The sequence below is a fragment of the Bos grunniens genome, chromosome 2 (assembly GCF_055505025.1).
Source record: "Bos grunniens cultivar Pamir isolate PY7600 chromosome 2, Bosgru_T2T1.0, whole genome shotgun sequence".
Lineage (NCBI taxonomy): Eukaryota > Metazoa > Chordata > Mammalia > Artiodactyla > Bovidae > Bos > Bos grunniens.
This window is the reverse complement of record NC_141166.1, coordinates 80,706,665-80,721,786: the sequence shown is the minus strand read 5'-3', so window position 1 is coordinate 80,721,786 and position 15,122 is coordinate 80,706,665. Positions and strand designations below refer to the sequence as shown.

At 35.2% G+C, this 15,122-nt stretch overlaps 1 protein-coding gene across 1 annotated transcript in view; it reads left to right on the top strand.

The window, feature by feature from the left end:
- The window catches only part of LRP1B (LDL receptor related protein 1B), a 2,178,569-nt gene that overhangs the window by 1,499,979 nt on the left and 663,468 nt on the right, over positions 1–15,122 (top strand). The window contains exon 32 of the mRNA XM_086368415.1: positions 6,859–7,008. Within this exon, the coding sequence (XP_086224541.1) occupies positions 6,859–7,008 (150 nt within the window). The remainder of the gene's footprint in view (positions 1–6,858; positions 7,009–15,122) is intronic.

Here is a 15,122-nt window from a genome sequence, read left to right as displayed (position 1 = left end):
CGGAGCCTGGTGGGCTGCCGTCTATGGGGTCGCACAGAGTCGGACACGACTGAAGCAACTTAGCAGCAGTAGCAGCAGCATGGTAATAATATGCTTAATTTCGTAAGAAACTGCAGTTGTTTTCCAGAGTAGCTGTATGATTTTCCATTCCTACCAGCAATAAGTCAGTGATAGCTTTTTTCCTGCATCCTTAACAGTGTTTACTGCTGTCACTAATTTTATTGTAGTCATTCCTCTGTAGTGATACACATTGTCATTTTAGTTTGCATTTTCTTGTGACACTGAACATTTTTTCCATGCACTTATTTGTCATTTGTATATCTTCTGTGAGAATTTTGTTCATTTTTTTCCCCATTTTCTAATTTGTTTTTTTTTAAACTATTGAATTTTGAGATTTGTTTTCTGAATACTAGTCTTTTGTTGGATATGTGGACTGCAAATATTTTGTCCCAGACTGAAGCATATTTTTTATTGGCTTTTATAGAACAAAGTTTTAAATTTTGATGTACCTGTATAATTGAGAAAATACTGAATTACAAATTAAGTCTGAAATCTGAGTATTTCTCATTATCAAATTACCTCAAAATAATCAATTGTAGGAATTACCAGAGAGATGGTTGTAAATTTTAGAAATAGGATTTTAGTTTAAAAGGAAATACAAAAACCTAGCATTTGTTAAGGATGTCTATGTGTCAGACACTAGTCTATGAGGGAATTATTCTTATTACTACAACCTAACAATTGTGAAGTGAGCGTATAGCCAGGTAAAGGCTACCTAGACTTGTGTCAGATCAACCCAGAACCTCACAGACAAGGTAATTAGAGGGTAGCAGCTTATATTTGTGTTTACTTCAGAAAGAAGCCAGAGATAGACTACAAAGAGTACTTTGGACTTTCTCAGGATGTTTATTCTTTAACTTAAAAACCTAAGTGTTTTCAGAAGAGAACATTTCTTGAGATAGCCCAATGGTGAGTAGGCACTTACTCCTATTCTACTTCTCCATGGAATAACTTTGCTCCCTTGGAGTTAAAAGTTCAGTGTTCCAGAGAAAGCTCTGCCTCAGGAATAATCATTCCTGTTTTGGTGAACTCTGAAAATATCTCCATTTTGGAATATCTGGAACATTATAATTATTCTGCAAGTATTGTAAGGGATGCAACTTTATAATATTTCAGCATTATTCACGTGTTTTCAATAGCCAGTTTTTTACAGCTTTCACAGTTCCAGAAGCTGAAGGGATTGTGTTCTACTGTCTGAACATAACACTACAAAGAAAATATTTGGAAGATTTCAGTGTTATTTATTATGGATGGCTAGAGGCCTTGAAGTTAATCATCTACATTAAAATATCCACTGTATGTCTTTTTCCCCATCTACATCTTTAGTATTTCTATGTTTCCAAAGATCTCATCATTATACACTTTCCAGCAAAATTTAAAAGGCCTCATTAAATCTTTTAAATATTCAGATTTAAAAGATTACAAAACTATGCTGTGTTTAAAAAAATGTCCTTACATTTTATATTCTAAAATTACCTCGAGAGATTTCTTAAAAATACTGATGCTTGGGACCAACATAAATCAATTAAATTAGAGTTTCTGGGGGTGGGATCAGTATTTTTAATAGCTTTTCAGATAATTATAATGCATTCCCAGGGATGAAAATCTTGAAATTAAATTTGATAAGTGATGGAAAAAATTAGATAATTATTATCCACAGAAAGCCTTAATTTTTAAAATTTTTCTATATATTTGCATTTTTGTTTTAATTCTAAGTTGATGTTATCCTGATTTTATTTTGAGTCATATAAAAAAGAAAAGAGATGAGACACATAAAAATGAACTTTTCAGTCTTAGTTGTAACAAAATTAAATTTTGAGTCTCTACTTAAAATTTAAGGGACTTATTTGTTTATTTTTTTAGTGATATGTGGAAAATATTGTTAATTATATTTATTTTAATATTGTGTAATTTCTTTTACCAATGTATGGAATGTTTCCATTATGAGGGCAATTACATCATTTTGGCAAGTCATATTGTCTAAATTAAAAGTAAGATGGTTTTAATCAAAATGTTCAAACAAAATAATAAATTAAAGGAAATCTTGGTTTCAAATAATGAGTGTTAGAATCAAAGCAGATAGATTATCTCTGCTCCTTTCAGTAATAGAAAAGATAAGTAAAAAGATAAGTTTTCCTTATCATTAAGGTTTTTCAATTTAAGTGATGACTTTTCTTCCAATGGTATACCTATTATATTATTGAGTCTGGGTTATCTATTTGATAAACAGATCCAGATAATTTTAAAAATAAATATATCTGGCAGAAAGGACTCTAATGCAGAGTGTATTAGTAATGCACTAATGGCATATTCTTCAGACAGACCTTAGAGCCCTTTCAGGACTTTTTAGTCTTAGTCACCCACACTGAGAATCTCCCAGTACAGACATAATTACATTTATTTGTGTACATTCCAGGACACTTTTATAGGCGTGCTCACATTTGATCTGTTTTCTCATGGCTATTGACTTAGCATGCTAAAAGCAATAAGTAGCTTCAATTGCATCAAAACCACTGTGTTCACTGCTAAATGATTTATCTTTTGAAACAGAGATCTGATTCAGAAATTATTCCAATAGAAGGATACCAATTAATTCTTCAGTGTTGCTAAGACCTAAACATAATAACACAATTTTTAAGTTGTATGTAAAAATATTTATATTAATGAGATTTATAAATAGTTGCTTCGAAACATACTAATCTATGAAAACATATGTAACCAATTTCTAAATTCATAATAAGATTTTTTAAATATTTCAATTCTCTTGTATATATCTGGAAATAAACATGCTCAAGAGCATTCAGGGATTAACTAATATATCTGACAGGAGAAAGGTATATGTAGGTGGCTAAGTGAATACAGATACAGGTTAAAATAGGAACTTTACCTTTTTTTCCCTGTGAACCTTAAATTATTAATCCTAAAGTACTTTTTTTAACACTGATATTAAAAAATCTAAGCCATACCAAGTAGCTCTATTGAATCAGTGTGCTTCATCCCTATCTTCATAATATATGGAGATAGGTAGTATATTTAAAGGAAATTGTTGTGGAGATAATTCAACTTTACTAGGTAGAACTCCTTGAAGACAACTTATTTCAAAATGGAGTTAATTAAATAACCCATACCTTCATTCAAGATTTATAATTTTATCTCTGCTCTAGGCATCATGCTCTGTGCTAAAGACAAAAAGCTCACGAACACACAGTTCCTTTCCCCTCAGCACTCACAATCTAGGAACAAAGATGTAGAGTAGTAGAAACTGGGGAACTATGGCCCAAAATCTGCAATTTCCTTGCTCTGTGTCACTGCTTTACAAAACCTAAGTTTGAGTCTAGAAACTGCAGAATTTTAGCTAGTTGAGAAAGTTCTGATATTGTGGGTTAGTGTGGAGTTGAGCATATTCAGTATGTACCCTCTCTTTCCAAAAAGGGGTTGTTCAGTTCAGTTCAGTCACTCACTCAGTCGTTTCCGACTCTGCGACCCCATGGATTGCAGCTCACCAGGCTTTCCTGTCCATTACCAACTCACGGAGCTTACTCAAACTCATGTCCATCGTGTCGGTGATATAATCCAATCATCTAATCCTCTGTCATCCCCTTCTCCATCCTTCAAACTTTCCCAGCATCAGGGTCTTTTGAAATGAGTCTGTTCCTCTCATCAGGTGGCCAAAGTATTGAAGTTTCAGCTTCAGCATCAGTCCTTCCAATGAATACTCAGGACTGATTTCCTTTAGGATGGACAGTTTGGATCTCTTTGCAGTCCAAGGGATTCTCAAGAGTCTTCTCCAACACCACAGTTCAAAAGCATCAATTCTTTGGTGCTCAGCTTTCTTTATAGTCCAACTCTCACATCCATACATGACTACTGGAAAAACCATAACTGACTAGATGGACCTTTGTTGATAAAGTAATGTCTCTGCCTTTTAATATGCTATCTAGGTTGGTCATAGCTTTTCTTCCAAGGAGCAAGTGTCTTTTAATTTCATGACTGCAGTCACCATCTGTAGTGATTTTGGAGCCCCCAGAATAAAGTCTCACTGTTTCCAGTGTTTCCCCATCTATTTGCCATGAAGTGAAGGGACCAGATGCCATGATCTTAGTTTTCTGGATGTTGAGCTTTAAGCCAACTTTTTCACTCTCCTTTCACTTTCATCAAGAGGCTCTTTAGCTCTTCTTTGCTTTCTTCCATAAAGGAGGTGTCATCTGCATATCTGTGGTTACTGATATTTCTCCCAATAATCTTGATTCCAGCTTGTGCTTTATCCAGCCTGGCATTTCTCATGATGTACTCTGCATATAAGTTAAATAAGCAGGGTGACAATATACAGCCTTGACATACTCCTTTTGCTATTTGGAACCAGTCTATTATTACATGTCCATTTCTAACTGTTGCTTCCCGACCTGCATACAGATATCTCAGGAGGCAGGTCAGGTGTCTGGTATTCCCATCTCTTTAAAAATTTTCCACATTTTGTTGTGATCCACACAGTCAAAGGCTTTAGCGTAGTTAATAAAGCAAAAGTAGATGTTTTTCTGATAAGGGTTGAGGACACTTAAAAACATTCCCTAAGATGAAATAGACAGAAATATTAATTTTAAAAATCAAGGTGTAGGGTAATTAGAACTCTCTGTTGAAGCCAGGAGGCAAGTTTGTGGTATAAATGCAATTGCTTTACAAGTGCTGGAGATGGGTCACAAATCTGACTCTTCGGTTTCTTTGCAGCCAAAGCAAAGACAGAAATATGATCAGTTACAATTTTTATATTTTCCACATAAAGCTTTTCCTGGCACTGAGCCCTGAGAGAAATTCCTCCCATGGGTCCTTATATAAAGAGGTCACAGTGTGATGTATTATTTCAGACACTATATCCTGTGAAGTATAACAGTGGGTTTCCTATGGCTACTTCTTATAGCACCTTTCATTTATACCAAGAGCAAATGCTAAAGTCCAATTCAGAAGAAATTCAGAGAGAGAGACAAAGCCTTAACAATCTAAAAATGCAAATAATTCTCTGATGATTTAACTTGATTGAGAAATAAAATTTAGAATATCTAGGGTGATAGATACCCTGCCTTAAAGAGAATTTGTTAATTTGATTCCTGTTGAAAATTCAGCAACAGAAACTTTGGGGTTATATTTGAACCATAAATCTATAGTAAAGATATGCTTCAGCTGAATTAAAGATGGAATTATATGCTTTAGATGGTCAACTAAGTAGAAGGTAAAATAGACCACTTATAACATTAAGGTGTCTAAACCAGAATTTATTTATACTAGAAAAGATATATGGTGGTGGCTTAGGAACTACATACAGAATAACCAAACTTTCTCTCATTAAAAAGAAAACAAAAGAATGATGAATGACTTTCACCATGAAAATATTATCTCATAGAATATGACTATGTAGCTTTTGATTATTTTGTGATAGTAATGAAAGCTAATGACCCACAGTATTTATAAAAATTCTTTTTGAAAATTTTATCCCTTCAGTGTCTAATTCTATACCTTGTGATTTCCTGGTAAACTTTCCACACTTTCATCAAGAAAACATACCAATAAGTCAGTAAATAGCTTGGATATTATATAGACTTGTTTTATTGTTGCTACTTGATTAAAACTGGTCCGCTCACTAACTGTAGTTGAGAGTATTAAGCTATGTTATCACTTTTTCCGTGCAATTGAACTCAGTGATTCTCTGTTTGTTTTCCTTCTTTCTTCCATCTTCCCTTTTTTCTTACCTTTTCTTCCTTTCCTCTTTTTTTCCTTTTTTATCTTAGGTTTTTGGTTTTTTGTTTTGTTTTGTTTTAATAGAGAAGGGACTTTTTTGTGTCTTTTATTCACTTCATTCTGTGAGGGAGGTCCCATAAACAGATTATTTATTGTATGCCTGCTTTGTGCCCATATATGCTTCTTTCACAAGTATTAATAGTTGTGAGTCACAGAACACCAACATGAAGCCACAGCATTCATTTTATAACGTGGGTGGATCATGAACCTACTGAGGATGCCTATAATTAATTAGATGTATATCCTTGGCAACCAAAATGTACGTGTCCTGAGACATTTGAAAACCAAGAACACCCCTATAATGTAGGGAATTGTTCATAAACTACTATAAAGTGAACTTACAGTGACACATCCTGCAGGGACAATGGTCTTAAGCCATTGGCTTGGTTCACTTCTTTTCCGTATGGTTTATTTCTCAATGACAGCTCCTAAATGAGCTCAATTCATTGCCACACTTCAGTGAAATTATTAATTGTTGAAATTCTATCTTTGGATTTACTTGAAGAGTACTGAAAACCACCACTTTAAATCTGTAACTTTCTAAGGTAGATTTTACTGAAAGTAAAGGGGAAATTAGAAATTTCATTAATAAAATAAGTATCCCTAATAAGTGTTACACAGTAATGCTTTCTGAGGCAAAGCAGTATAATGAAGAAAGAAAACACTCAATTTAGAAATAGAAACCTTAAAATCTCTGGAATGTCCACTTACCTACTGTGGCCTCAAATAGATTTCTTGACTATTTTGGGTATTGTTTTCCTTATCTGTAGAATGAAGCAATCTTAAAGTTGCAAGATTATTGTGATAATCAGAGATAACCATTGTGTTATAAAAGTATATTTTTTGACTAATAGTTAAAACAGTATTGAATCTCCCTGTTAGCCAGATCATATTTTTAAAAACAAAAATCTGAGCTTGCAACTTATTCTTTCCCCCAAATCCAGTGCTAGGTGAATATTACAGTTTAAGTGGCTACCGTTATGGTTAAGTTGTATCATTTAATTACAGGTCTATCAATAGACTATGTGGAAAACAAACTTTATTGGATCAGTTCAGGAAATGGAACCATAAATAGATGCAACCTGGATGGCAGTAATTTAGAAGTAATAGAGACAATGAAAGAAGAATTAACAAAAGCTACAGCCCTAACCATCATGGGTAAGTACAATGGTTCTATATCTCGGATGCTTGTATTGATTGGGTTTGATTAATTATGACCTATTAAAAGCTTTAAAAAGTTACTGCTCCATTAACACTAGAAGCACATTCAAGTTGCACATCTCTAAGAGAGTTTTTCTTTTCTTTTTTTCTTAACCTTATCAAACAAACTTATAAGATTATCCAGGTCAGGGACTGTTAGCAATACTAACTTCACTGTTATTGATTCTTGGCTTATTATTATTGATATTATTTTAACTATTATTTTCCATGTTCTACTATAATATTCTAAAGTGCAATGGCAGTGGGTATTTGTCAAAATAAAGAAAAATCTTATCTCTGCTTATAAAGGATAGCTTGATATACACAGATAATTGAAAAAACAAGTCCACAGTATCATTGACTAATGATTTAAATTCTTTCACGAAAATGCTTTATACATACACAAATGCACAAGGATTATACCTGACAAGTGGTTAGAGTAGAAATTTATTTAAAATTGTCTCATAAAGCAATAAGAAAGTGAGATTAGTTTGTATTACTTGACTTTACCAAATTAAGAAGAAAAAAATGATTTTTGTGTATTTGTACATAGTTTAAATCACCTGAATAAAAACAGCAGAGTTTAAATTCTTAAAATGGTTTGATAAACTGCAACAATTCCCAAAACAACATTCATACTATGTTTTCAAAAACTGAGTTCCAATAAACTTCATGAAATCAAGCCACTGGCAAATACTGTAGCCAAGGAACCTGATAAGTAGAGGAAGCATGTTACAAATATGTCATAACATTTCAAGGGATGACTTTCAGTGAATGTATATACATATCACATAATTTATGTACTATAAAAATCATTGCCTTATAGAAAAATGTAGGCTTTATAAAAATTTATTTCTGCTAACATGATTGCTACCAACCTTGCTGTGAGTAGGAAATGAATACTAAACTTACAGAACTCATTGCTATGAACAAAATCTCAAGAAATGGCACAGTAGTCCATTTTAACAATAAAAACACCAATTTTGTTTTCTGCTGTAAAGTAAAGAAAAAACTTGGATGAAATCATTATGTATATATTGGGTCAGTGGTGTGCATCTTACATGACATCAGTGCCATATGGGAACCAACCTTGAGTAAATTAACATTTTTTTCTTTTAACAAGTGGATGGTTATATATGTGTACCTCTCCCTGTCACCATAATTTGATTAACCCTGGAAGATAAAAAATGAATTAAAACAAAACCTATTAATATCTATATTGTCAGTGCATCAACTAGATATATCAAAATATATCATCAGTTTGAGGGCTTAAAGGACATCACCATAGAGAAGCAGATGAGCAATGTCTACTCTCCGAAGTTCCCTATCTTGTCTTTGAATTTGCCCTTCTGTTGAGATCCCCCTTTCTTCATCCAGAGCCTCTATACTCTTTTTCTTTGGGGCTGGTATAAAGGGTGATGACCTGCTTCCTGCTGAGACTGAATAGTATAGTCATGTAAAAAAGGCAATAAAAAAAGTTAAAAAAAAAAAAAAAAAAGAATCTTACCACTATCCAGGGGATTGCTGATGATTACAGCTACAAATGTTTAAGAAGAAATTTGCCTACAGTGATTCTTTTTGAAGTTGCACATTCAGGAACAAAGAAATAATTATTAATATGTTGTGACTGGTTATATGCCAGCTCCTCAGACTACCTAGGTGAAAAGTAACTTAAAATTTGTGTTTCATTAAGATTTAGGAGTGGTTTTCCTAAAAATTGAGTTAATAATCTCTTTGGACACATTGCTCAGTTTTTTTGAACCTCAAATATTATATCTTGTAAGTCTTCGGGGTTCCCAATTTTACTTGGAATGGTATATACAAAATAAACTGAAAAGAGCTTTGAAATATTAAATCAAGTAAAGTAGTAGGACATTAGATTAAAATAAAGGAATTGTTTGATGAGTCAACCAAGTGCAAGACCCAAAGACCAAAATTGCTACATCTAAGTCTCCCAAAGACGTTGATACTTCTTTCAAGAGGTAGAATTCAACTTCTCTCCCCTTGAGTGTGGGCTGGACTTAGTTGCTCACGTCTAATGAATAAAATAAGGCTGATGTGATGGTGTGTGACTTTGGAGATGAGATCATAAAAATCATGAGCCTTCCTTCTTGCCCTCTATCTCGTGGGTCACTAACTCTGGGCAAAGCCAGGGACATGTTGTGAGGCTCCACAAGCAGCCCCCTGGGGAAGTTCATATAGCAAGGAACTGAGACCTCTAGCCAACAGCCATATGAGGGAGTCTTCTTGAAGCCCTCAGCACAGTCAAGATTTCAGCTGACTATATCCAAAGCCAATATATTACAGCAACCTCAGGAGAGAGTCCAAACCAGCACCAGCCACTCACATGCTGCTGCTGCTGCTAAGTTGCTTCAGTCGTGTCCAACTCTATGCGACCCCATAGACGGCAGCCCACCAGGCTCCCCCGTCCCTGGGATTCTCCAGGCAAGAACACTGGAGTGGGTCGCCATTTCCTCCTCCAATGCATGAAAGTGAAAAATGAAGTCACTCAGTCGTGTCCGACTCTAGCGACCCCATGGACTGCAGCCTACCAGCCTCCTCCAGTGGCTCCCAGATTCTGGATCCATAGAAACCATGTGAAAAAATAAACATTTACTGTTTTAAGATCCTAAGTTTTGGGGTTAACTTGTTACACAGCAACAGATAACTAATTCATATGTCCTTCCATCCATAGAGCTCGTTCATTAATGATGAACAGATTCACAGACTCAAGTACTTATTTAATAGAGAAAGGCAAGTTATGAATAACAGGTATAATAATGCAGTAGCACAACATATTAGTAAGTAGCAACTGAGTCTAGGCTTTAATATCTAGACTTGAGAATGGCAGGAAGTGTGATAAAACTGGAGAGAGCTAATGGACCACTTGAGGTAGAACACCTCTCAGTTCCACTAATTTTTGCCATAAGGAATGTTAACCAGTTGTGTCAGATCTTTCATTTTTCACAAGAAGCAAGAAATCCATGATTCAATTATCTCACAATTTTTAATGTTAGTCCATAATCACATTTAAAAATATACCATGCCGGCCAACATACTGTATAAGCTAATTGTGAAGGGTAACACCCTACAAACCAAAAAACTAACTACCAAATAATAACAAAAATATTACTATAACAATCCTCCATGTGTTTGATTCAGCTCAGAGGCACCAGTTAGCTACCATCTCTGGTTCCATTATTCTTTTTTTTTTTTTTTTCATTTTCATTAATTTAAACATGTAATATCCATACATATTTGGGATTTTATATAATATTTATTTTATATTGGAGTATAGCCAATTAATAATTTTTTGATAGTTTCAAGTGGACAGCAGAAGGACTCAGCCATGTATTATACATATGTCCATTCTTCCCCAAATTTCCTTCCCATTCAGGCTGCCACGTACTATTGTGCAGAGTTCCCTGTGCTATAAGTAGGTCATTGTTGGTTATCCATTTTAAATATCCCTAATCTTTTCCCCCTGGTAACCATAAGTTCATTCTCTAAGTCTGTGAGTCTGTTGTGTAAATAAGTTCAATTTTATCATTTCTTTTCAGATTCTGCATATAATGGATATCAGCATATATCTTCTTCCTCTGTCTGACTTACTTCACTTAGTATGGCAATCTCTAGGTCCATCCTGTTGCTGCAAATGGCATTAGTTCATTTTTTTAAATGATTGAGTTAATATTCCATTGTATACATGTACCACACCTTCTTTCTGTCATCTTTTATATTACTGACTTTGAACTGTAGCTTGAAGAGGATGGAATTAAGACAGTTAATGCCCATCTATACCCCACTCCAGTACTCTTGCCTGGAAAATTCCATGGACGGAGGAGCCTGGTAGGCTGCAGTCCATGGGGTCGCGGAGAGTCGGACATGACTGAACGACTTAACTTTCACTTTTCACTTTCATGCATTGGAGAAGGAAATGGCAACCCACTCCAGTGTTCTTGCCTGGAGAATCCCAGGGACGGGGGAGCCTGGTGGGCTGCCGTCTATGGGGTCGCACAGAGTCGGACACGACTGAAGTGACTTAGTAGTAGTATACTGTTAGAGGGGACTTGTAGAAAAAAAAAAATAATAATCTGGTAGAGCTGATTTATTTTACAGGGGAGAAAGGGTTCCTCTTCTAATGAACAGGACATGATTTCCTACAAGGCTTTCATGGTCTTATTCAACCAGACTGTATTTTGCCTGAGGCACATATAGATAAAAAACATGAATGTGAGGTCAACCTTTTATTTGAGTTACTTCATTGTTGACAAAGAAATGTAATTTCTGGATGTGGAATTTATATCCTAGTATCAGTGGATATTCATTTCTATTCATTCTTTTAACAAATATTTATTAGTGCCTACCATGTAGCAGGCACTGTTATATATGGTAGTAAGACTCCTGACTTCATCAAACTTGCAGAAAAGCAAGGAAGACAGACAATAAGTAGGGTAGAAAACCCATAGAATTATAGGTAACTGTTAAGGGGCAAAAAAGAAAAAAAAAATCAGGGGAAAGAGATATAAAAGTATATGAGTAAGAATAAAAATTTAGGTTTTAGGCTGAATGTCCAAGAAGAGTGAAGGAATGCCATATGAACCAACAAAAACCATTTCAGTTGTTCCTTTTGTTTTCAACTTTTATGTTATATTTTAAAATTTTTGTTCTGAAAAAAGATTTTTTTAAATAATTTAATAATATCAAATCTTCATGGGTGATTCTGGTAATTTACCAGGTGAGACATCTTTAAAGTTAGCCATGGTTCAAATGCAATGTTGTTTGTGATTCACTTTTTATCCAGTGAGTCTGAAGTGATTTACACATTGTGTACAATGGCTATTTAACTTCTATTACCTTTTGCTCTGGACTGAATGTTTGCATTCCCCCTAATTTATATGTTGAAGCCCTAATATGAAGGTATTAGGAGGGGGCCTTTGGGAAGTAACTAGGTCATGCCATTAGAGCTCCCATAATGGGATTAGTGTCCTTCAAAAAGACCAGAGAGCTAGACTCACTATCTCTCTCTACAGTGTGAGAATACAGCAAGCAAGTGCTGGCATCCTGATCTTGGACTTCCAGCCCCCAGAACTGTGAGAAATAAATATCTGTTATTTAAGTTACCCAATCTATAGTATTTGTTAAAGCAGCCACACTTATTAAAATACTTTCCTAGTTATCAAATATAAGCTGACCTAGCCTAAAACTTTGGACATCAAATTCTTTCCCATTTAAAAAAAAATGACTTTGTCAATTGTCTTTTCCCAGATATCAGAGCTAACAAATATAATGGGCTTCCCAGGTGGCACAATAGTAAAGAATCCCTCTGCCAATGCAAGAGATGCAAGAGAGGCAGGTTCAATCTCTGGGTCAGGAATGTTCCTTGGAGGAGGAAATGACAGCCCACTCTAACATTCTTGCTTGTAGAATCCCATGGACAGAGGAGTTTGGTGGGCTACAGTCTATAGGATTGAAAAGATAGTACATGTATAGGATTGAAAAATTGTACATGTGCCTGAGCATACATGTACACAATAAATATAATAGTTTTTGCTTTCGAAAACAATAGCTAATAGCTCTAAAATTATGTCTAATTCTTATTTTTCTTAGATAATTTTTCTCAGTATTTAACAGTAATTTTTAAAATAATTTTCTTTTATAAATATACTTCAGTTCCATGAGATAAGTTTACTCTAAAACATTTTCGACATGATTTTCAAATGGTTTATGTTTCCAAATAGTGTACAGTCAGTATGCTATATTCAACTTTTGATTAGCTAGTTCTCAGATATAGAACTTTTTTGTTTGTTTTTATTCACCCTTTTCTCATAATTTTTGGCATTTTCGTGATCATTAATGTCTTCAGGATACAGTAAGGTAACCACAAATTAATCAAGTTCCTATTCACTCTTAAGTGCCTTTATGAGGAGAAAGAGGTTAAAACTATTGATTAAAATTAGAGTTAGTGACTTATTTATGGATTATATTTAACATACTGTTCCTCTTCACTGACAGTGTATGCAGTTTGAGAGCAGACTGCATATATTTTATCCACACTGAAGAGAAAGTTAGAAAAATCAGTTCATGGATTTAAAAGAAAATACACAAGTGAAATAAATGTACTGCCAGAAATAGGCTTAATAATATTTGGAGAAAATTAAGATGGAATTCAGGAAATAGCAGCATGTTAACTTAGCTGTATTTTATACATTCAGGGTGAGTCAGGAAAGACCTGGGGCAAATGGACTATAGATTTAAAATAGAAGTGAGGCTGTTCTGTGCTCAGTTGCTAAGTCATGTCCAACTCTTTACAATCCCATGGACTGTAGAAATCAGTCTCCTCTATCCATTGGGATTCTCTAGGCAAGAATATTCAGAGAAGGCAATGGCACCCCACTCCAGTACTTTTGCCTGGAAAATCCCATGGATGGAGGAGCCTGGTAGGCTGCTGTCTATGGGGTCACATAGGGTCGGACACACTGAAGCGACTTAGCAGTAGCAGCAGCAGCAGCAGCAGCAGGCAAGAATATTGGAGTGGGTTGCCATGCCCTCCTCAAGTGGATTTCCCAACCCAGGGATAGAACCCAGGTCTCCCGCATTGCAGGCAGATTCTTTACCATCTGAGCCACCAAGAAAGCCCTAAAATGAGGACACAGGAATTATTCAAGCAAACTTGACAAAATTTGTGTGTCTGAATGGAAAATCCTTGATATTTTTTGATTTAATGGTCAGCATCTTATTCAATCATAGGTGATGTTTATACAGTCCATTCAAACATGTTACGTAGTAATTTGTCAAGTTTTGCTCAGGCAAGAGTTTGAGTCCTGGACACTACAAGAGGTGTGACTTTGAATTTAAACCTCCACCCCATGCTTACACTCAGTGAGCTTTTTATTCATTAGCTCATATGTTACTCCATTGCATATATAGTATACCCATTGAGATTCAAGCATACATCTACTTTTTTAGTTTCATTTTGTGGTACAATATGATCTTTGGAAATTGTATTTACCATGGTATTTATAGATAGGAATTCCAAAGTTAACATGGCAAGTTCTTCTTGAATGTCAAGAAGTGTGTATGTGTGTGTTGCTAAAGAACCTGTCTGCCAGTGCAGGAGATGTAAGACATGAGGATCCAATTCTTGAATCAGGAATATTCCCTGGAGGAGGGCATGGCAACCCACTCCAGTATTCTTGCCTGGAGAATCACATGGACAGAGGAGTCTGGAGGGCTACAGTCCACAGGGTCGCATGGATTCGGACATGACTGAAGTGACTTAGCATGCATGTGCACGTGCATGCATGAGTGCACACACACACACACACACATATGTGTATATATATATTAGTAGCATTCTTTACGTGTTTAAATCAGACAGTTTTTTTTTCAAATATTTGTTTATTTATTTGCTTGTACCAGGTCTAAGTTGCAGCATGTGGGATCTAATTCCCTGATCAGGGATCCAACCCAGGCCCCTTGCATTGGGAATGCAGTCTTAACCACTGGACCACCAGGGAAATTCTAAATCATAGACTTTCAGAATGAAATGTTACCTTGTCTATAGTCCACAGGATCACAAAGAGTTGGACACAACTGCATGACTTTCACTTTCATTTTTGTGCCTTCTAAGTCGCTTTAGTGGTGTCTGACTCTGCGACCCTATCGACTATAGTTTGTCAGTTTCTCTGTCCATTGGGATACTGCAGTGGGTTGCCATTTGCCCCTCCAGGGTATGTTCCCAGGGGTTGAACCCCCCTCTCTTATGTATCCTGCATTGGCAGGTAGGTCATTTACCACTAGCGCCCCCTGGGAAGTCCTTCGAGATCATTAAAGTTACTTCGTCAGTTGAAGAAATGTACTTTAGATTCCTGTTCTTAATATTCACTAACCAGCAGTGGATATAGGACAACTACTGACTTCTACCTTTAATTTTCTATTCTGCAAAAATATGAGCTTTGACCATAAGATCTACAAAATTTTAAAAACTTGTATGATTTTATCACTAACAGATTAACCCAGGGTGAAGGAAATTGTTTAAAATTAACCATTATCTAAGTTAAAGTAGTACA